Raw genomic sequence first — 24259 nt, forward strand, 5'->3', positions numbered from 1 at the left:
AGCAGGAAAGTTTGGGCACAGTTCAAATGTGAGTCTTTAGCTACTACAGAGAGGGCTTTTCAGAATCATGGAGAAAAGATGTGGGTGAATCCTGCATCAAGACTACTGAGGAGATGTTCTTGGGAACGGTTACTTTTAGGATTCCACACTGAAATCACCTGGAGAGCTTTATAAATTATTGCTGCCCAATTCCATTTCCTAAGATTTAATTGGGTTGAAGTGCAAAGTGGGCATGGGGATTTTTTAAAGTAGAATTACCAAACTGGAGAGTTCTGGGAAAGCTTTCCTCAGTGAGATTCATCCTGGGTATGCCAAGATGGTTGAATGTGCATGAATCAATACATGCAATACAGCTCATTAACAGAGCCAAAAACAAAAACTATATGATTATTTCAATAGATGCTAAAAAAGTACTTCATATAATTCTACATCCCTTTATGATAGAAGCCCTCAACAAACTGGGTATAGAACAAATATACCTCAAAATAATAAAGTTTATAGATGACAAATCCACAATTAATGTCATACTGAATGGGGAAAAATTGAAAACATTTCAATAAGATCTGCAACAAGACAAGGATGCCTAATTTCACCCACTTTATTTAATACCTTACTGGAAGTCCTGGCCAGAGCAATTAGGCATGAGAAAGAAGTATAAAGGCAGCCAAACTGAAAAGGAAAAACTCAAATTAGCTTTGTTTACACATGACATAATCTTAGAAAAACCTAAAGACTCCGCCAAATATCTGTTAAAACTGATCAGTGAAGCAATGAAGCTGGAGGATACAAAATTGGCTTGCAAAAATCAGTAAGATTTTTATACAACAACAGTGAAAAATCAGAAAAAGAAACCAAGAATGGAATACCACTTACAATAGCTACAAAAAATATAAAATAGGAAACACCTGATAATCAATTTAACCAAAGAAGTAAAAGATTTCTACAAGATAAACTATAAAATATTCATGAAAATAATTGAAGAGGACTCAGAAAAACTAGAAAGATATTCATACTCTTCAACATCATGGATTGGAAGAATTAATGTTGTTAAAATTACCACCCAAAAGCAATTTACTGATTCAGTGCAATCCCTATCAAAATACCAATGTTATTCTTCATAGAAATAGAAAAAACAATCCCACAATTTGTGGGGAGCCACAAAAGACCCCAAATAGCCAAAGCAATCCTGAGCAAAGAAAACAAAGCTGGAGGCATCAAACTACCTGATTTCAAAATATACTACAAAGCTATACTAAGCAAATCAGTATAGTCCAGCATAAAAACACATAGACCAATTGAGCACAGTAGAGAACCCAGATATAAATACACACATTTGCAGCAAACTCATTTTTGACAAAGATGCCAGGAACATAAAATGGGGAAAATACAGTCTTCAATAAATGGTGCTCTGAAAACTGGATAACCATTGTCAGAAGAATGAAACTAGACTCCTATCTCTCAATACACACAGCAAACAAATCAAAATGAGTGAAAGACTTTAATCTATGACCTGACACTATGAAACTACTAGAAGAAAACACTGAGGAAATGCTCCAGGACATTGGTCTAGGCAAAGTACTTTTTTTTTTTTTTTTTTTTTTTAATGTGCAATGGCTCAAAAGCACAGAAAACCAAAACAAAAATAGACAATTGGGATTACAACAAGCTAAAAAGCTTCTGCACAGCAAAATAAACAATCAACAAAAGGAAGAGATAATGCACAGAGTGGGAGAACATTTTTCAAAACTATCCATCTGACAAGGGATTAATAAGCAGAATATATAAGGATCTCAAACAATTTAACAGCCAAAAAAAAAAAAATGATTTAAAAAATGGGCAAAAGATCTGAACAGAGATTTCTCAAAAGAAGACATACAAATAGCCAATGGTGTATGAAAAAGTGTTCAACATCACTAATCATCAGAGAAATGCAGATTAAAACCACAATGAGCTATCATCTCATTCCAGTTAAAATGGCTTGTATGAAAATGACGAGGGGCCAGGCGTGGTGGCCCACACCTGTAATCCAGCACTTTGGGAGGCCGAGGTGGGTGGATCACCTGAGGTCAGGAGTTAAATACCAGCCTGACCAACATGGTGAAACCCTGTCTCTAATAGACATACAAAACTAGCCAGGCGTGGTGGCACATGCCTGTAATCCCAGCTGCTTGGGAGGCTGAGGCAGGAGAATCACTTGAACCTAGGAGGTGGAGGTTGCAGTGAGCTGAGATCACGCCATTGCACTCCAACCCGAGCAACAAGAGCAAAACTGTCAAAAAAAAAAAAAAAAAAAGAAGAAGAAGAAGAAGACGATGACAGAGAAAGAAAGAAAACAAAAAGGAATAATAAAATAACGAAATGCTGGTGAGTGAGAATATAGAGAAACGGAAACCCTCTTAGTGGGAATGTCAATTAGTACAGCCGCTATAGAAAACTCTATGGAGGTTTTGCAAAATCCTAAAAATAGAGCTGTCATATTACCATCAATTCCACTGCTGGGTATAGATCTAAAAGAAAGGATATCACTGTAGTGAGGAATATCTGCCCTCCCATGCTTCCATGTTTATTGCAGCACTATTCACAATAGAGAAAATATGGAACCAACCTAAGCACCCATCAATGGATGAATGAAGAAAATGTGATATATATACACAATGGAATATTGTTCAGCATAGAAAAGAATGAAATGAAATTCTATCATTTGCAACAACATAGATGGAACTAGGGGTCATAAGGTTAAGTGTTAATAACCCAAGTATGGAAAGACAAATACTGCATGTTCTCGCTTATAGGTGGGAGCTAAAAAAGTGGATCTCATGAAGATGGCAAGTAGACTGAAGCTTTCCAGAGGTGAGGAACGGTAGAGGGAAGAGAGTGTTGAAGAGAGATTGATTAATGGGTACAAATATGCAATTTCATAGAAGCTAAGACCTAGTGTCTAACAGATCAGTGAAGTGAAAATAGTTTACAATTTCAAAATATTATATTTTGTATATTTATTATATATTACATATATGTATTTATAATATATCTATTTTATATTTCAAAATAACTAGAAGAAATTTGAATGTTTCTGCATAAAGACAAATATTTAAGATGTTGGAAGCCCCAATAACAGATTTCATATTTATAAATTATATGAATGTATTAAATTATGCACCCTCAAACAATGTCAGCTATTATCTATTAATAAAAATAAATAATTAATAAATAATAAAAATCTGGCTAGCCTTCTCCCCACCCCCAGTCACCTGAAACCTTTCTGTTCCCCATGACTGCTCCAAAATGGGAAATAAGGTTTCACACTAATTTCTATAATTGTCAAATCCCCAAAGTCTAATTCTTATCTAATGCCCCAACGTCAATGCCCCAAAGTCTAATTCTTATCTAATTCTTATCACAAGACCCCTACATAGAGGGTTCATTTTAAATTTCTGTAAGGCAATGTGCACCTTACATCTATCTATGTACCAGGAATTGGCATTCTTCTGGTCCCTGAAATTATGATTCACAGTTCACTACAAAGACACTTTAACTCGGGGTGAGGTGCGGGTGGATTATCACTTCCTGATTGAAAGCTCCCGGAGAGTAGGGGCTTTTTTCTGCACAGCGAGTGGCCGCTTCTTGCGCACCAGAAAATCCCCTCCGCCTGCGGGACCCGCCCCGCCCTCCTGCCCACGCGCCTGCTGGGTGGTGCCTGCTCGGGTCCCGACTCCGCCCGCCTCCCCACTCACTAGGATCTGATACTCCGCGCCGCCCAGACACTTCTATTCCCGTCACTACCACCGGCCTCCCCTCGCTCCTGGGCAACGGTGCCCTCAGCTGCGGTATGTGTCTAGCTTTGGGAGCGGCTACCACAGGCAGGCATCGGGTTATTCGCTCCCGCCCCCAGGAAACGGTAGGAGCCCGGGAAAGCGGAACCTGGCAAAGTTTCCTGAGCTCCTTCCCGGGGCTCCCCTCTTTCACTTGGTCTCGGGCCGGGGCCTCCCCGAGGGCAGGGGCGTGGCTGCGCCTGGCTGCGACCCCTGTGGATCCTGGTGTGGTCAGGGCGGTTGTGGGGGGAGATCGCGTGGAGCTGGGGGATGAGCCTCCAGGCTCAGCTCAGCTCAGCACGCAGGAGCTGGGAAGCAGGGGTGCGGACAATGACGCCCCGCGATCCTCTGTGGTGAAGTACTCTTTGGGGTGGGAGGGGGCTGTGATGCCTCAGAACACTAGGACCCTAGGACCCCAGGACCCCAGGACCCCGGGAGCGCGCACCTCCAGGATCCAGGAGATGGGCCACCTGTGGGATGGGGGCGTCGCAGAATGTTGGTGTCATAGCTCAGGGCCGCTTGGCCATAGGTGATGCCGCAGAGAACAGTGCGTTGGGAATTTCTGAAGGTACCGAAGACCCTCGAGAGAGAACTAGGGGTGGGTCCCAAAGGCAGCCTGGACCCTGCGCCTACCCCAGCGCCTTTTCCAAGAATGAGCGCACGGGTTTCACAGCCCTCTCTGGCCCCCAGAGTCTGGCCAACACCACAGCACTTTTGAGAGTGTGCAGGCCTGCAAAGATCATCGTGAGGGACATTCCAGATCTTGTTTTTATTACATTCACTGACAGGATAAAATATTTCAAAAATCATTGTCCTTAAGGTAAGATGGTGGGGGCCTTTTAATCATATTTTAATTTTGTTGTATTAGATCATATTGCCACTTACGTTACTTCCTTTTCTCCTCCCACTGCCCTTTAAAACCAAGTTTGGTGAGAATCAAGGACAAAAAAACAAATACCACATGTTCTCACGCATAGGTGGGAATTGAACAATGAGAACACTTGGACACAGGAAGGGGAACATCACACACCGGGGCCTGTTGTGGGATGGAGGGAGGGGGGAGGGATAGCATTAGGAGATATACCTAATGTAAATGACGAGTTAATGGGTGCAACACACCAAGATGGCATATGTATACATATGTAACAAACCTGCACGTTGTGCACATGTACCCTGGAACTTACAGTATAATAATAAAAAAAAACTAAGCTTGGAAAACAGAACTTACAGAAAATTAATATTCAGATGCTGTCAGGCATACTTAGATGCTGGGGGAAACTGGGTGGGTCAGGTGAGGGTCCTCTTGCTTCTGGTGTCTAATTGTGTCTGATGACAGAAATGTGACCCAGAGCTCTCTCCTCCCTGTTGTGATTTATAAGACTGATGTGAAAAGTAACATTCGTATTTGGTCCCAGCGAACAATCAATAGTATCTAGTAGTAGAATAAAAATATTTTCAGATATGCAATAAATCAAAATTTATGTATTCTGTCTTAGAAAACTATTGTTCTAGCCAAACAAAGGAATAAACAACGAAGCAGAAAAGGCATTGAGGTTCAAAACAAAGGACATTGGCAAAGGGCTGTCTTAGATGAGACAGGGATGCTGCACACTAAAGAGAAGTGAGTTTAGAAAGGAATAGTCAGCAAAGTGAGTGATCAATAGCAATGGATGCAACACATTGGAATTATGAAAGAGAAGGTAGTACAATTACAGCCCAGCAGACAGCCTCTGAATGCAAGGATGTTTAGAAAAGAAAGGTATGTAACGTATTTAAACACCAATATAATTTACGTCATAATATATTTAGAAACCAAAATGGAACATCTATCTCAGTTTTGTCACTGGTATGGCCCTAGAAAAGCTTTTATTTTATTTTAAACATTTAGGCATTGATTACAAATCTTCATAATCAAAGATTTAGAATTATTTTATTTGCTTTTTTTGTTTAAAAATATTTTATTTGCTGTGTTAGTAGTGTGCTTTAAAGTTTAAAGTAAAAGTTTATGTTTACCAAATTGACAAACAATAAGTTGGCCACTAACTAAAGTATAATAGTAGGGAAAGTTGTTCTCTGCTTATGAAAATTCTGCTTTGGGAATGAAAATCTTACAGATTAAAGAAACCTGCACACCAGCAGGGTGAGAGACTGTGGGAGAAGAGCAATGGGACTGAGATTATTCATATGTGGTTGAGCATATGAAGAAATTGCTGAAAAGATTTGACTGATTGGTGGAACACTTGGGGACAAATTTGCTGTATATAAAAGAAAGCCAAAGAAGGTGAGGTGGAAGAAATATTAACATAAGGAAAAACAGAGTTATGTGAGAAGAGGAATGGATTAATTGTTCACTACTTGGCTTAGCTATGAATACTATTTAATTGCACTAAAGCAAACACTTGGATAGAGGAGGTGAAGTGCAGTGACTGAAGTAAGGGATGTAATTCCATAAATTAGGAAGGCAATAGATGATGTCTAAAATTGTTAGGTCGAAAACAGTAGTATACACCTATTATAGCTAAATATGGAGGTAAATGCCAGGAGAAAGAGCAAGCTGACTTGTGATTGATTGCTTCTAGGAAGTTGGGAGGAATGGGAAGGTGCCTGTTGATTTGTATAATGTCTCTCCTAGAATTATTTGACTTTACAACTAAGTGCCAGTTCATTAATTTCATAAAGAGCAAATCTGACTAAATCACCCTAAAAAGAATATACACACATTGCAGAAAATGCAAAAATACAGGAGAATATAACTAACATCAAAATTACCCATTGCCCAGAAGTATTCGATATTCAGTATTTCTTTCCAGTCTATTTGTGAATTATACTTATATGTAACTTTATTTCTAATTTACACTTAACATTAATCTTCATTTATATTCAATCACAGATATGACAGAATCTAACTGGTTCTCTATTGTTGGCCATTTAAAGATTATCTGTGTAGCATATGAAGTGCTTCACTAGTCATCTTTCTGCAAAACATTTCTTATCAGTACATGTGAGTTTTACTTTCAGTGAAATCCTTTGAAATAAATTTTTTTTTCTGAATGTATAAATATTTTCTTGGCATTTTCTTTTTTCTATCCTTCCTCCTTCCCTCTCTTCCTTCCTTCCTTTTTAAAATATGATTCTAAATTACACTCTGAAAATATTTACATAATCAGTTGTAGAGTACAGGAAGGAATACCTATTTTACCAGTGCTGGAAATTAATAGTTTTTGTACTTATGAATTTCATGTTTTAAAAAGATAGCTTTAACTTGCTTTCTGCTTTCTAAAAAAAAAAAAAAAACCTTGTACCACGGTGATTAAGAGACTAAGAGGAACCCTAGATCTAGATCTACAATGTTGCTCAGCAAGCACAGACCTGGTTGCTAATCCTTGCTTTGCTGTTTGTAGCTGGGTATCCTCAGAGGCAAGATACCGACACAGCGAAGACTCCATTTATTTGCTTGTAAAATGCAAATATTCGCTGCACCTACCCCATCAGGTTGTACAGATTAAATGAAATCACGCATCAAAAGCCCCAGTTTCGTTTTTGTATGTGTACCTATTTGTTCACTGAGGAAAAGTATCCACTCTATTAATAAATAAAGTGAAAATGCAATACATAGTAAGCCCATATTGATGTAAAATTGTTTTTAAATCCATTGTTTCAGGCTCACTGTCATGGACGCTCTATCAGAAGCAAATGGCACCTTTGCATTAAACCTTTTGAAAAAGCTAGGGGAAAACAACTCGAACAACGTATTGTTTTCACCCATGAGCATGTCGTCAGCCTTGGCCATGGTTTTCATGGGAGCGAAGGGAAACACTGCAGCCCAGATGTCTCAGGTACCTAAAGCCACTTCAAGACAACAATAAATGCTACTAATTTATCAGTAATGCTAGTCTAGAAGGTCCAAGAAGGTCTCACATATCTGGGCCTTGGTGCTGCTTGGTGACTGGGGTCTGAGTACCCTACAAGCAAGTCTTTTCATTCCTCCAGAGCCCTTCCACATGGCCTTTCCTCAGGGAAGCTTGTGCATTCTTACATCATGGTAGCTGGGTTATAAGAGAGTCAAAGTGGAAGCTGCCAGGCTTTTTAAGGTCTAGGCTTAGAACAGAGCTACATCTGCATTCTCTTGTTAAAAGTAAGTCACAGGCCCATCCCAGATCCTAACAAAGAGGAGGGAGACTCTATCTTTTGGTGTCAGGAACACCATTTATATGCAGAGACAGAACACATGTTTGGCAGCTGTGTTTTTAGACAAAGTACCACAAACAGTGAGCGTTTAAGTAACCTGAATCATTTTGTTAGGGTTTGCAAAAGGCATATCTAGTCATACCAATATTTAGATAACATTGATTTTCCACAGGAAGTGATTATAGGGAAGCTTAAGAAGAGCTATAGGTAGGGAGAATGGGTGGATTTCAACACATTTTCTATCTTTAATTAGTGTAATAGTGCATTCTCTTTTTTTTTTTTTTTTTTTTTTTTTGAGGCGGAGTCTCGCTCTGTCGCCCTGACTGGAGTGCAGTGGCCAGATCTCAGCTCACTGCAAGCTCCGCCTCCCGGGTTTTCGCCATTCTCCTGCCTCAGCCTCCTGAGTAGCTGGGACTACAGGCACCCGCCACCTCGCCCGGCTAGTTTTTTTTTGTATTTTTAATAGAGACGGGGTTTCACCGTGTTAGCCAGGATGGTCTCGATCTCCTGACCTCGTGATCCACCGTCTCGGCCTCCCAAAGTGCTGGGATTACAGGCTTGAGCCACCGCGCCCGGCCAGTAGTGCATTCTCATACTGCTATAAAGCAATACCTGAGACTGGGTAATTTATAAAGGAAAGAGTTTTAATAAACTCACAGTTCCACATTGCTGGGGAGGCCTCGGTAAACCTACAATCATGGCAGAAGGCAAAGGAGAAGGAGGCACCTTCTTCACAGGGTAGCAGGATGGAGTGAGTGCAAGCCGGGGAAATGCCCAACACTTATAAAACCATCAGCTCTTGAGAGACTCACTCCCTATCGTGAGAACAGCATGGAGGAAACTGCCCCCATGACCAATTACCTCCACCTGGTCTCACCCTTAACATGTGAGGATTATGGGAATTATAATTCAAGATGAGATTTTGGGGGGAGACATAGCCAAATCATATAAATTAGATTAATCGTCTTTTATGCTGTAGTAAGGATCTATAAATCTCTATAAATCTCTTAATGTTGAATTTAGCATTGTGCCTATTTTTGAAGTCAGAGAATACTGAAAATTTTATTTGTTTTTTTAAATTTCAGGCACTCTCTTTTAGTAAAATTGGAGGTGAAGATGGAGATATTCACCAAAGTTTTCAGTCACTTCTTGCTGAAATTAACAGAACTGGTACACAGTACTTGCTTAAAACTGCTAACAGGCTCTTCGGAGAAAAGTCTTATGACTTCCACACAGTAAGTTGTACTTTATGTTTTATCAAGAAAATAAAGATAGCAATGTGATGGACAGTAGTAGAAAGAATGTGGGCTATGAATTCATACAGGTGGGCCTGAATTCACAACTTCATTCCCTAACCTCATGGCTCCTCTGATTGTTTTATTGTCTGTAAAATAAGTCTTATAGCAAATACTGACAAGACTTTCATGAAGCTTAAATGACTTAATCTTTATAAAAGAACTGACACAGAGCATAGCACAATTGGAGATGAATCAGCTGAAACAAAGAAATGATCAAAATGAGTATTTCTAGTAATTGCTTTGCAGATGTTGTTAATTTTTTGTGCATCATGACACTTTCCTAACTTTTTATGCATTTAAATATTTTGATTGGATTTTTAGACACCGCAAATCTTTTAAAACATATTTTAGCTAACTACCTTGGCTCTATTTGTTGACAAGGCTTTAATGACTTGTTTATTTTTTAAAAACAAAGGTACTCGGTGGGGCGCGGTGGCTCACGCCTGTAATCCCAGCACTTTGGGAGGCCAAGGCAGGTGGATCACGAAGTCAGGAGTTCAAGATCAGCCTGGCCAAGATGATGAAACCCCGTCTCTACTAAAAATACAAAAATTAACCGAGCATGGTGGCGGGCACCTGTAATCCCAGCTATTTGGGAGGCTGAGGCAAAAAAATCCCTTGAACCTGGGGGGTGGAGATTGCAGTGAGCTGAGATGGCACCACTGCACTCCAGCCTGGGCGACAGAGCGAGACTCCATCTCAAACAAACAAACAAGCAAACAAACAAAAACAAAGGTACTCAAGTAATTTCTTACACAAAACTGCAAGTAATGCATATAAATCAAGAACCCTCATTAACCTCTAACTCCAATACTCCTCAATGTCTGAGCTTTTATAAATTTGAAGTCTATCCTGCTTCACAAACAGAAATTTTGCTTTGTGAGGTTCCCCCCTACATTGTTATTATACTATACATATTGTTTTATACTTTGTTTCCTTTTACTTAACAATACGTCTTAAATTCTTTCCATCTCAGCATATGCGTATCTATGTCACTCTTTTTACCCATTTTCTAGTATTCCTAAGTAGGACTGTACCGTGATGGAGCAAACCTTTCCCTTATTGCTGAGCATTTAGGTTGTATTTAATCTGGACCATTACAGACTCTAATATCCTTGTACAAGATTTTGTGCTCATGTGTATTCGTTACTGTCTAAAATGGATGTGCAGAAGGGAGGAAGGGAATGAAACTTTGAAGCTTTAATAAATATTGCCAAATTGCTGTTACTGGTATTATAGCCACTTACATTCCCCAAAGGATATGTGTAAAGTACTCATTTCCACCTACTATCAACAGCACTGCATATTATAACCCTATAAACTTTTGGAAGGGTAGAGCCAACCAAGATATTGGGCTAGAAGCAGCTCATGTGTACCGCTGTACATATGAGAAGAAATAGAAGGGGTAATGAACACTGACACTGCACACTGATCAACCATCTGAGAAATTACACTGGGTTCCATCAAGGTGGGAGGGGAGCACAGAGATCAGAGAGGAAGGAATCCAGGAACCAGCCTATGTGAGCTCAGCATGGAGCCAGGAGATTCTGTTCAACAAAGGAAAGGGTGAGTGAGTGAGAGCCCCCAGGGGAATTCACACAGTCCACCAGGACCTGTGTATGATTGAGAATGGGAGGATCCCCTGACCCCTAATACCCCACCACCGCACTTCTAGACTGAGGCAGAGAGCCACCTGGACGTATTGTGGGGGCAATTCTCGAATCCAAGAAGGCCGCTACAAGCCTTGGGCCCGGAAGCAGACTGTCACTGGTGTCACATCCCCATTAGAAGCCACAGTTGCAGTGCCTGGGATCCGTAAGTTTGCTCCGCCCCTTCTTACCAGACAGGGCTTGGGGCCAGCTTCTGCCCAGTGGTCCTGCTTTTGTGTGAACTGACCTGGAGAGCACAGCCTCACGTTTTCCCAGGAAACACTCAGATGACAGGGTGCATGACCCACCCACTCCCACCACTCATAGCCAGGAAGGCAATGCTTGGTAGAGCTTCTGGCCCAGCGGTCCCACTTCCGTGTGAACTCAGCTGGAGGGTGTAGTTTTATCTTGTCCCTAGAAACACCTGGATGGCATGCTGTGTGACCCCAACTTCCCCCACCACAAGTAACCAGGTGGACAATGCCTGCTAGAGCTTCTGGCCCAACAACCAGCCAAACTTCTGTGTGAACTCAGCTATTGGGCACAGGTTCCTATCGTCCCAGGAAACACCCAGGTGGCAGAGCATGCAACCCCACCCACCCCTGCAACTGGTAGCCAGGTGGGAAATGCTAGCTGTAGCTTCCAGCCCAGTGGTCACGCTCCCGTGAACTCAGCTGGAGGTCACAGTCTTCTGTTGTTCCAGGAATAACCTGGAGAGCAGGGCATGTGACCTGCCTACCCTGGCCATTGGTAGTCAGACTGGCAACACCTGCTAGAGCTTCCGGCCCAGTGCTGCTGCTTCTCTGTGAACTCAGCCAGTGGATGCAGCTTTTCTGTTGCCCCTGGAAGCACATGGTGAGCAGAGTGTGTGACTCCACCTGCCCCTACCACTGGTAGCCAGGCAGGTAATACCTACTAAAGCTTCCAGTCCAGTGATCTTACTTCTGTGAGAACTCATCTTGCAGTGGCAGCTTTCTGTTGTCCCAGGAAGCACCCAGAAGGCAGAGCAGTCATTTCCACCCACCTCTGGTTGATAGCCAGGCAAACCACACTTGCCAGAGCTTCCAGCCCAACAGTCCTGCTGCTTCCTAAGTTTGTCGAGAGGCACAGACCCCTGTCACCCTGGAAACACCTGAATGGCAGGGTGGACAAGTCCATCCACTCCTGCCTGTCACAGGCAGATGGGCCACACTCACTAGGGCTTCTAGCCCAGTGGTTCCACTTCCACTTGAACTCTGCTGGAAGGTGTAACTCTGTGTTTCCCCAGGAAGCACAGCGGCAGCAGATTAGGACTGACCTGGCAAGGATACAGCTTGTCTGCCAGCTGTGGGCCCTGACTGAGGGAGCCCTATGGACCAGAACACCCAACAAAAGAAACACAGGCATGGAGAAAGTGATCAGAAGGAGCACCCCCAAGACCCAGGAGTAGACTAGAATCAGAGTCCATCAACCAAAACCATCTTGTGCTGTAATCAAACCTCCAAGTTCATCAAAGAAGAAAATAGCAAAATAATCTATCCAAAGCACAGCAGCCTCAAAGACCAAAGGAACATCAGCCCACACAAATGAGAAAGACCCAGCAGAAGAACTCTGGTAACTCAAAAAGCATGTCTTCTTATCTCTAAACAGTCACACTAGTTCCTTAACAATGATTCTTAGCCAAGCCGAAACAGCTGAAACATCAGAAACATAATTCAGAATATGGATAGGAACAAAGATCATCAACATACAGGAGACAGTCAAAACCCAATCCAAGAGACCTAATGATTACAATAAAACAATACAAGAGCTCATAGACAAAGTGGCCATTATAAGAAAGAAGCAAATTGAATTGATAGAGCTGAAAAACACTCTACAATAATTTCACAGTGAAATTGCTATATTAACAGCAGAATTGACCACATGAGAAAACAGTCTCAGAGCTTGAGGACTGGCTTTCCAAAATAACTCATTCATATAAAAATAAAGAAAATAAGAATCAACAAAACCTTCAAGAAATATAGGATTATGTAAAGAAACCAAATTTATGACTCATTGACATCTCTGAAAGAGAGAGAGAGAAACCAAGCAACTTGGCAAACATATTTCAGGATATCATTCATGAAAATCTCCCCCAAACGCTAGAGAGGACAGCATTCAAATTTAGAAAATACAGAGAACCCCTGCGAAATACTACACAGGAAGACCATCCTCAAGACGCATAATCATAAGATTCTCCGAAGTCGAAATGAAGAAGAAAAAAACAGAAGGGGCAGGTCAACTACAAAGGGAATCTTATCAGGCTAACAGCAAACCTGTTAGCAGAAACATTGCAAGCCAGAAGAGATTGGGGCAGGGGGCAACATTTAGCTTTCTTAAAGAAAATAATTTTGAATAATTTTGAACCAATAATTTCATATCCAGCCAAGCTAAACTTCATACGCAAAGGGGAAATAAGATCCTTTTCAGACAAGCAAGTGCTAAAGGAATTCATTACCACCAGACCTACCTTGCAGGAGGTCCTGAAGGGAGTACTAAATATGGAAGGGAAAGATCATTACCAGCTACTACAAAAACAAATGTAAATACATAGATCAGTGACACCATAAAGCAGCCACACAACGAAGTCTGCATAATAACCAGCTAACAATATGATGACAGGATCAAATCTACTCATATCAATACTAACCTCAAATGTAACTGGTCTAAATGCCCCAATTAAAAGGCACAGAGTGGTACATTGAATAAAGATGCCCAACCCAGTGGTATGCTATCTTCAAGAGACAAGTCTCACATGCAAATACACACATAGGCTCAAAGTAAAGGGATAGAGAAAAAAAATCTATGAAGCAAATGGAATACATAAAAAGGCAGAGATTTCTGTTCTATTTTCAGACAAAACAATCTTTAAACCAACAAAGATCAAAAAAGGCAAATAAGTGTACTGCACATTGGTAAAAGACTCAATTCAATAAGAGGATCTAGGAAGAGGTCATACAATAATAATGCGAGAAAATAACACCTCACTGACAGTATTAGACAGATAATCATGGAAGAAAACTGACAAAGATATTCAGGACCTGAACGCAATAGTTGACCAATGGACCTAACAGACATCTACAGACCTCTCCACCCCAAAACAATAGAATATACATTCTTCTCATCTGTACATGGCACATACTATAAAATTGACCACACAGTTAGGCATAAAACAATACCCAGCAAATTCTGAAAAATGAAATCATACCAACCACATTCTTGGATCATAGTACAATAAAAATAGAAATCGATGTGATGAAAATTGCCCAAAACCACACAATTACATAGAAATTAAACAATCTGCTCCTGAATGATTCCTGGGTAAATAATGAAATTAAGACAGAAATCCATGAATTCATTAAAGCTCATGTAAACAAACATATACCATAACAGAATATCTGGGACACAGCCAAAACAGTGTTAAGATGGGGGGATTATAGCTCTAAACACCCACATCAAAAAGTTAGAAAGATTTGAAATTAACAACACAACATTACAATTGGAGGAACTAGAGAAACAAGAGCAAACCAGCCCCAAAGCTAGCAGAAGACAAAAAAACTAAAACCAGGGCCTAACTAAAGGCAATTGAGACATGCAAAACCATACAAAAGATTAGTGGTCTATCTATATGATTATATGTATTATATTAACAGATTCAATGCTATTTATATAAAACTATTTATATAAAACTACAATGACATTCTTCACAGAATTAGAATAAAACTATTTTAAAACTTACATGAAACCAAAAAAAAAAAAAAAACAGCCCACATAGTGAAGGCAATCCTGAGCAAAAAGAACAAAGCTAGAACTAGAAATACCATTTGACCCAGCCATCCCATTACTGGGGATATACCCAAAGGATCATAAGTCATGCTGCTATAAAGACACATGCACACGTATGTTTACTGCGGCACTATTCACAATAGCAAAGACTTGGAATCAACTGATATGTCCATCACTGGCAGACTGGATTAAGAAAATGTGGCACATATACACCATGGAATACTATGCAGTCATACAAAAGGATGAGTTCATGTCCTTTGTACGGACATGGATGCAGCTGGAAACCATCATTCTCGGCAAACTATCGCAAGAACAGAAAACCAAATACCACATGTTCTCACTCATAGGTGGGAATTGAACAATGAGAACACTTGGACACAGGAAGGGGAACATCACACACTGGGTCCTATTGTGGGGAGGGGGTTGGGGGGAGGAATAGCATTAAGAGATACACCTAATGTAAATGACGAGTTAATGGGTGCAGCACACCAACATGGCTCATGTATACATATGTAAGAAACCTGCACGTTGTGCACATGTACCCTAGAACTTAAAGTATAATAATAATAATAAAAGAATTAAAAAAAAAAAAGAACAAAGCTGAAGGCATCACATACCTGCCTTCAAATTATACTCCAAGGTTACAGTAACCAGAACAGCATGGTACTGGTAAAAGAACTGACGCAACGACCAATGGAACAGGATTCAGAGCCCAGAAATAATGCTACACACCTACAAGCATCTGATATGTGACAAAAACAAACCATGGAGAAAGGACTCTTATTCAACAAATGTGTTTGGGATAACTGGCTAGCCATATGCAAAATATTGAAACTGGACTTCTTCCTTACACCACATACAAAAATCAACTCAAAATGGGTTAAAGACTTAAATGTAAAACTTAGAACTATAAAATCTCTGAAGATAATCTAGGAAATACCATCCTGGACATAGGAACTAGCAAATATTTCCCAATAACAACACCAAAAGCAACTGCAACAAAAACAAAAATTGACAAATGGGACCCATTTAAACTTAAGATCTTCTGCACAGCAAGAAAACTGCTAAGATAACAAGCAGACAACATACAGAATGGGAGAAAATATTTGCAAAATATACATTCGATAAAGGTCTAATACCCAGAATCTAAAGAATTTTGTTTTATATGCAAAAAACAAATAACTCCATTAAAAAGTAGGCAAAGGACATGAACAGACACTTTTCAAAAGTTTGCCGACAAACGTATGAAAATGCTTAACATCAGTAATCATTAGATAAATGCCAGTCAAAACCACAATAAGATACCGTCACACAGCAGTCAGAATGGCCATTGTTAAAAAGTCAAAAAATAACAGATGCTGGCAAGGCTGCAGAGAAAAGTAAATAGTTGGTGGGAATGTCAATTAGTTCAGCCATTGTGGAAAGCAATTTGGCGATTTCTCAAAGAACTTGAAACAGAATTTCCATTTGACCCAGCAATCCTATTATTACCCAAAGGAATATAAATTCTTCTGCCATAAAGGCACATGCACACATATGTTCATTGCAGCACTACTCACAATAGCAAAGACATATCATCGACCTAAATGTCCATCAGTGGTAGACTGGATTTTTTAAAAATGCGCTACATATATACAATGGAATACAATGAAGCCATAAAAATGAATGAGATCATATCCTTTGCAGAAACATTGATGGAGCTGGACATCCATTATCCTAAGCAAACTAACACTGCAACAGAAAACCAAATACTGCATTTTCTCACTTATAAGTGGGAGCTAAACTTTGAGTACACATGGACACAAATGAAAAAACAACAGATACTGGGGCCAACTTGAGGGTGGAGGATGGAGGAGGATGAGGATCCAAAAACTGCTTAACAGGAACTGTACTAACAGGTACTATGCATATCAGTGATGGGTGACAAAGTAATCTGTACACCAACCCCCACAACATGCAATTTACGTATATAATAAACCTGCACATGTACTCCTGAACCAAAAATAAAAGTTAAAAAAAAAGATAGCCTGAGATAAAATGATTACAACGTGTATGATACACAAGGGCTAATATCCATAAAGCAAGAAAAGCACCAAAAACACCATTTTGATTATTAATGGAATTGAAGGGCTTTTGTTTTCTTTCTAATCAAACTGTTTAATCAGCTGTTTATATTACAGAGCAGAATGTGAAATTTAAGTGCATTTTTAAAAAGTTTTACTTTACGTTCCCAGGATACAAGAGCAGAACGTGTAGGTTTGTTACATAAGTGTACTTGTGCCATGGTGGTTTGCTGCACCTATCAGCCCGTCATCTAGGTTTTTTTTTTATTTTTTTATTTTATTTATTTATTTTTTTTGAGGCGGAGTCTCGCTCTGTCGCCCGGACTGGAGTGCAGTGGCCGGATCTCAGCTCACTGCAAGCTCCGCCTCCCGGGTTTACGCCATTCTCCTGCCTCAGCCTCCCGAGTAGCTGGGACTACAGGCGCCCACCACCTCGCCCGGCTAGTTTTTGTATTTTTAGTAGAGACGGGGTTTCACCGTGTTCGCCAGGATGGTCTCGATCTCCTGACCTCGTGATCCGCCCGTCTCGGCCTCCCAAAGTGCTGGGATTACAGGCTTGAGCCACCGCGCCCGGCCAACCCGTCATCTAGGTTTTAAGCCCCACATGCATTAGCTATTTGTCCTAATGCTCTCCCTCCCCTCACCCCCCAAACCCCTCCTGGCCCTAGTGTGTGTTGTTCCCCTTCCTGTGTCCATGTGTTCTCATTGTTGAACAGCATTTCCAACTTTTCTGTGACTCACCTATTTATATTTCCTTGGCACATTTTCCATGGGGCTGGATGTTTTTCTTATTGATTTACAAGAATTCTTTATGTTTGGGAGATCACTCTTACTGTGTTTTATGATTTTTTTCATTCTTTTTTAAACTTGTTTCAAAATAGAAATTAATTGTTTCAAAACCAGCTGGTATACAAGAAAGGCTGTGAAGCATAAAGTTGAATATTTATGAGAGTTGTACATTATAGTGTGATTTTATGATGCATTTCACTTATTTTTATAGTCTTAGCTACTATTTAGGTTATTACCACCTTTTATTAGCCCTCTGCATAAAGAAAAACAAAACTCCAACGTATAAATATATACTTTTGGTGGATATTTTTAAAAATTGATGTTTAACATGTTGTTTTGATATTGTAATACAAAATAAAGAAATGAGAAATACTTGTCAACTATTTATCATTAATTTCTTATTTATTTATTTATTCGTATCTCCAAAATTCAAGACCAACAGCAGTAGATAATTAGATGTTATTTTAGTTTTATTCTTCATGGCTTCTAAAATAGTAAGTTAATTTAACTGACAATTATTTTTAAAAGTTTAAAAGTTGAAAACATCACTTAGGACTGCAACAAGTCATCCATATGTGATTCACCAGTTTTCTTTCAGATTATTTTCTTAGATTGAGAAATTTAACCAATTTCCAAACCATTGAGAAAGAAGTGAGCCAGCAAAATTGGCAAAGCCTGAATTATGGGAGGATTAAATAAAATGATGTATACAGATCAGTTATGCAATGCATGAAGCATACTTAAAATTCAAAAATGTTACATGGTAAAGTGAAAATAATTCATCAGTTATTCACAGTTATCTTGTGAGGTGTAGCTGTTACTGCTTCCCTGTTCTGTGGGAGAGAACATGGAGGCATAAAAAGACTAAGCAATTTTTTGAATATCCCACAGTTAATAAGTTGCAGAACTTGTGTTCATAACTTCCGTCATATTTCCTCTCCAGTGCTGTACTGAAATGGAAGTATAAAATTTTGAAATAACCAAAACCTGAAAAGGGTGATTAAATATTTACCAGTGAGCAGTAGGCGAGACACATTAGGAAACAATTCCATAGTGCATGAACAACAAACTAATTATTTCAATCCATTTAATTTCCTCCACGGATTCTGCTTTTATATGGCATAATGTAGGTTTTCATGAATATCCTATAATTCCATAGAATAAATTAACAGATTGTAGTTTGGACTTTTTTTTTTTTTGAGCCTGGGCTCTTGTTACCCAAGCTGGAGTGCAATGGTGTGATCTCGGCTCACCACAACCTCCGTCTCCTGGGTTCAAGAGGTTCTCCTGCCTCAACATCCCCGGTAGCTGGGATTACAGGCATGTACCACCATGCCCAGCTAATTTTGTATTTTTAGTGGAGACGGAGTTTCTCCATGTTGGTCAGGCTGGTCTTGAACTCCTGACCTCAAGTGATCCGCCCGCCTCGGCCTCCCAAAGGGCTGGGCTTTTTTTGTAAAGTTGATCATACTCTAAAACAGCCAGAATCACAGCCACTGTCCACATGTGGCTATGAATGTTTCAAAACAATTAATTAAAGTAAATGTTTACCTCCTCACTCCCACTAGCCATATTTTTAGCATTCAATAGCCCTGTGTGGCACCACTCTGGACACTGGAGTTTACAACTTTCCTAGCATTGCAGCAAGGTCTGATAGAAATTGCTAGTATAGGAGTATATATTTTATTCATCTAATTGATGAAACAACAGACCCAGTTTCATACTCTGTTGTTCTAAAATGTAGATGCAGACATAGCACTTGCTGGTTAATCCTTAGTCAGCGAGTGTAATGGTTTACAAAAGTGACAGATTCTATAGTCACAGTGTCTTGAAGCCTTTTTTTATATAAAAAAAAAGACTTTATTTTTTAAAGCAGTTTTAGATTCACAGAAAAATTGAGCAGAAGGTACATGCATAGCCTCTCCCATTATTAACATGCCCACTAGAGTGGTGGGTGACAGCTTAGTTGTTTCCAACTTGGGCAATTATGAATAAAGCTGCTATGAATATTTGCATGCAGGTTTTTTTCCACACCTTTGGGTAAATGCCAAGGGTCATGATTGCTGAATCATACTTTTAGTTTTGTAAGAAACTGCCAGACTGTCTTCCAAAGTTACTGTGCAATATTGCATTCCCACCAGCAATGAATGAGAGTTCCTGTTGCTCCACGTTTTTGCCAGCATTTAGTATTGTCAGTGTGTTTTCACTTTCACCTAGCTCAAAATGTTTTTAGTGTCTTTTGAGATTTCTGTTTTGATTCGTGTGTTATTTAAAAGTGTACTGTTTAATCTCCAAGTACCTTTGAATTGTTCAGCCATCTTTCTCTTAATGATTTCTAGATTAATTCCATTGCACTCTGAAAGCAGACATCAAAATGATGTTTATTATTTTAAATATGCTAAGATGTGTTTTATGGCCCAGAATACGGTCTATTTTGGTGAGTGTTGCTTGTAAGCTTGGGAAGAATGTGTAATCTGCTCTTGTTGGATAAAGTAGTCAATGCCAATTATATCCATTTATTTGTTGACTGTTGTTGAGTTCAACTATGTTTTTACACATTTTCTGCTTTCTGAATCTATCCACTACCGATAGAGGGATGCTGAAGTCTCCAATTATAATAGTGGATTCATCTATTTCTTCTTTCAGTTCTATTTGTTTTTGCCTTATGTATCTTGATGCTCCTCTATTTGGTGCTTACATGTTAAGGATTGTTATGTCATCTTGGAGATTTCTCAGTGTCTTTTATTATCTCACTGATGCATTGCCACTCTCTTGAAAGATCCAGCAGTTGATGAAAATTAATTGATATGCAGATCACTGTATTACTTAGTTTATAAGCTAAGATTAGGAATAGCTGAAAAGAATTTGGACTTTATGTTAATTTCTTACACTTGTTTGGAATTTATATATGATAAATAATAAAATTATTGATTTTCTGAGGTGTCACAATGAAGAAGTAAGTTGTTAGTGTTAATTATGTCGTTAGCTGTCATATTATGTTGCTCAGTTTTTCCTAGTGTTTTACAGATTCCTGTGGCAAATTCTACCAAGCAAAGCTAAAGCAGCTTGATTTCCTGAATGATACAGAAAAGTCCAGAATACACATAAATAACTGGATTGCTGAAAAAACTGAAGGTGAAAACATATTGGTATTTTATTTCAATAATATTTCAAACAGTCTTAACAGTTAGTTTCTTCATAAAACTGTTACATATGACAAGGAGTGATTTTTTTTCTCTAAATAACTATGCAAACTTTAAAAACTTGCTTCTGAAATATTGCCAGAGTGTAGACCTTTTCTCTAGCTTTATCCCTGCTCTTATCATCTATCTGTGATATCTCTCAATATGCGGTACATCTCTTCCAGAAGAACCTACACATTTTTGTTGTTAATATTAGATAGGGTTCTATTCACACATAGCATTAACATTTGAATTTAAAGGCCTCCCTCTCTAGTATTGCCTATGCGCTATGGTTTATCTATGTAATGTGGCAGGATGCTTGGCCATGTCTTTTCTTTTCTTTTCTTTCTTTCTTTTTTTTTTTTTTGAGACAGAGTCTTGCTCTGTTGCCCAGGCTAGAGTAAAGTGGCACGATCTCAGCTCACTGCAACCTCCACCTCTTGAGTTCAAACAATTTTCCTGTCTTAGCCTCCAGAGTAGCTAGGATAGCTGGGACTACAGGCACCTGCCACCATGCCCAGCTAATTTTTGTATTTTTAGTAGATGCAGGGTTTCACCATGTTGGCCAGGCTGGTCTTGAACTCCTGACCTCAAACGATCCACCCATCTCGGCCTCCCAAAGTGCTGGGATTGCAGGCGTGAGCCACAGCATCCAGCCAGCCATGCCCTTTTTAGGCTTTAGTTCTTAAACTGTTCTTACGCTTGCTACAACTGCTCACGTTTTTGCCAGTCTTTTATGTTTATTTCTTTAAACCACAGGCACCAATCATTCCTTGCTATATATTATCAGGTCATCCTCTTCCCATTAATATCTACTTTTTTGTTTTATGCTTTCTCTTCAAATAGTGATGTTTTTATTACAAGAGCTCTATTTCGAGTTTTTGTTGCAGTGTTGTTACTATGGTCATTGTGAGGATAAGCATCCCTTTACATGGTTATATTTTAGGACACCACGAACTACCTTCATGCATACTTGCTTTCTCAAACAGATGACATAATCTGAATATCCCTAAAATCACCAGGGAATACTTTTAGCTGAATGGTTCTTTAATTCTTCTTAACAGGTAAAATTACAGAGATGCTCTCTCCAGATTCAGTTGATTCGTTGACTAAGCTGATTCTCGTGAATGCCATCTACTTCAAAGGAAACTGGGAAAGTCAGTTTGTGAAAGAGATGACCAGGGAAATGCCTTTTAAAATTAGCAAGGTAAATATTTTTCAATTGCAATGGTGATTCTTGGGAACAGTCTCTGTCTTCACGTTGGTTTTTTTTTTTTTTTTTGGAGACGGAGTCTCGCGCTGTCGCCCAGGCTGGAGTGCAGTGGCCGGATCTCGGCTCACTGCAAGCTCCGCCTCCCGGGTTCACGCCATTCTGCTGCCTCAGCCTCCCAAGTAGCTGGGATTACAGGCGCCCGCCACCTCGCCCGGCTAGTTTTTTTTGTATTTTTTAGTAGAGACGGGGTTTTCACCGTGTTAGCCAGGATGGCCTCGATCTTCCGACCTCGTGATCCGCCCGTCTCGGCCTTCCAAAGTGCTGGGATTACAGGCTTGAGCCACCGCGCCTGGCCTTCACGTTGGTTTTAAAACTTGACTCTTGGTAGCTTTGACATGACCCTTTGGTAGTCCAGCAGCAGGACTCCCCTCCACACCTAGGGGCCTTTCTCCTACCCTTCATCTCCTTTTTGTGTCTCATCAACAGTGGCTACATACTCCCAGGCTTCTGGTCCAGCTCCCTATCTCATCTGTATTCACATCTATACCACAAATCTGAGTCTATAGCCCTTGGCTTCCCAAAACTTGTGAGATAAAGTTCAAATGAGTGGTATGATGTGTGAGGCTCTTGGATCTCGCATATTTCTCTATCCTCATTTCTCAACAGTACCTATATGTGCCTTTCTTTCTTTCATTGTTCCTTCTGGAAAGCCTTTTCGACAGTGCACCTCCCTAAGCTGTCTCTTCCTCCAAGCCATCACAGCGATCCCTCCCGCTCCATGGTGGCATTGCAGTGACTGAATCAGGTGTCCCTTTTCCCACTTTGTTGCCATTTGAGTGTGGATACTGCTACCTTACCAGTGCTTATCTCTCTCACACTTGTGCTCAACAAGTACTGAACCAATGAATTATGTTCAGTCTTCTGTTGATAATAAAGAGGAATAAGCACAAATTTTAACCTAAAAACTAGGTGAGCAAAAACACTTACACAGGACAGACATAGAGTTCAGCTACCTCCAACTTGGAATACATTACTTGCAAAAGGCCCTTTATCTTTCTCTACATCTGGTTTATTCTTTCTTTTGTTTAACTCTAGAGATTTCAGGATATTTTCAAAAGTAGACAGAATATATTAAGTTAATTATTAATCACTAGTTAAATCTTCTGTGCCCACCTGAGCCTGATTGAGTCTTTGGTTTCTCAAGGAATGTATGTTCTTTCTGGCTTTATTTTAAAATGAACTGTTCCATTTTCCCGTGGAAAACTATTTCTGTCCTTAAATTTTGTTTGTTTGTTTGTTTGTTTGAGACGGAGTCTTGCTCTGTCGCCCAGGCTGGAGTGCAGTGATGTGAACTCGGCTCACTGCAAACTCTGCCTCCCAGGTTCATGCCATTCTCCTGCCTCAGTCTCCCAAGTAGCTGGGACTACAGGCGCCTGCCACCACGCCCGGCTAATTTTTTTGTATTTTTAGTAGAGACGGGGTTCCACTGTGTTAGCCAGAATGGTCTCCATCTCCTGACCTCAAGATCCGCCTGCCTCGGCCTCCCACAGTGCTGGGATTACAGGAGTGAGCCACCCCCCCTGGCCTCTGTCCTTAAATTTTTTAAAACAAAATTTGTTTTGTTTTAAATTTGTATTAGGATTTCGTTAAACTGCAATTGACAGAAAACTCAACGCTCAAGGTTTAAACTCTTGATATTCTTCCTCCACAATAGGAATTCTGGAGGTGGGCAGAGGCCAAGGCTGATGTGGGATGTAAGTGAAAGTTTCAGGGAATCACTCTCTCTTCTGCTCTGCCTTCATTACTTCCATGACTTACTTCCTCATGGTCACAAGCTGGTTCAGACATTAGATACACAATCCAGGCAAGAGAAAGCAGCAAGGACAGAGGAAGAAGAGTAAATCTTGTCTTTCTAAGGTTCTGCCATTTTTCTCATGAAGAAAAACTTTTTTTCTTTATCTCACAGGCCAGAATTATTTTATGCTATAAGGAGATGAAGAATTCTGTTTTGCTTTCTAGTCTTTACACACACACAGACACACGTACACACACGTACGCACACACACACACACACACAAACAAGTTGCAATTAATGTTAAGTGCACCAACCTATGTACTTTCTCAAAGGGTGAAGATTTTGAGATGATATACATTTTCATTTTAATTGTTTAATTACAAAATAAAATAAAACTTACCTATACAATTGCAAATTTAGTGAATCATTGAGTTATTACAAATGACCAAGATTGGATCCTTTTGTA

General features: G+C 39.8%; 1 protein-coding gene across 5 annotated transcripts in view; it reads left to right on the forward strand.

Moving 5' to 3' along the window:
- LOC117062052 (serpin B6-like) overlaps positions 1–24259 on the forward strand; it is a 45193-nt gene that overhangs the window by 15875 nt on the left and 5059 nt on the right. For 2 of the 5 annotated variants that reach the window (XM_033175196.1, XM_033175189.1), the window contains exons 2-5: positions 7474–7648; positions 9086–9235; positions 20621–20738; positions 21850–21992. In XM_033175196.1, the coding sequence (XP_033031087.1) occupies positions 7484–7648; positions 9086–9235; positions 20621–20738; positions 21850–21992 (576 nt within the window). In that variant the 5' untranslated portion in view covers positions 7474–7483. Of the gene's footprint in view, positions 1–3611; positions 3899–5833; positions 6814–7473; positions 7649–9085; positions 9236–20620; positions 20739–21849; positions 21993–24259 lie in introns of those variants that run through there. The other 3 variants (XM_033175180.1, XM_033175169.1, XM_033175159.1) reach the window with 3 other exon arrangements.

This window comes from Trachypithecus francoisi, unplaced genomic scaffold, assembly GCF_009764315.1.
Source record: "Trachypithecus francoisi isolate TF-2019V2 unplaced genomic scaffold, Tfra_2.0 Contig01474, whole genome shotgun sequence".
Taxonomy (NCBI): Eukaryota; Metazoa; Chordata; class Mammalia; order Primates; family Cercopithecidae; genus Trachypithecus; species Trachypithecus francoisi.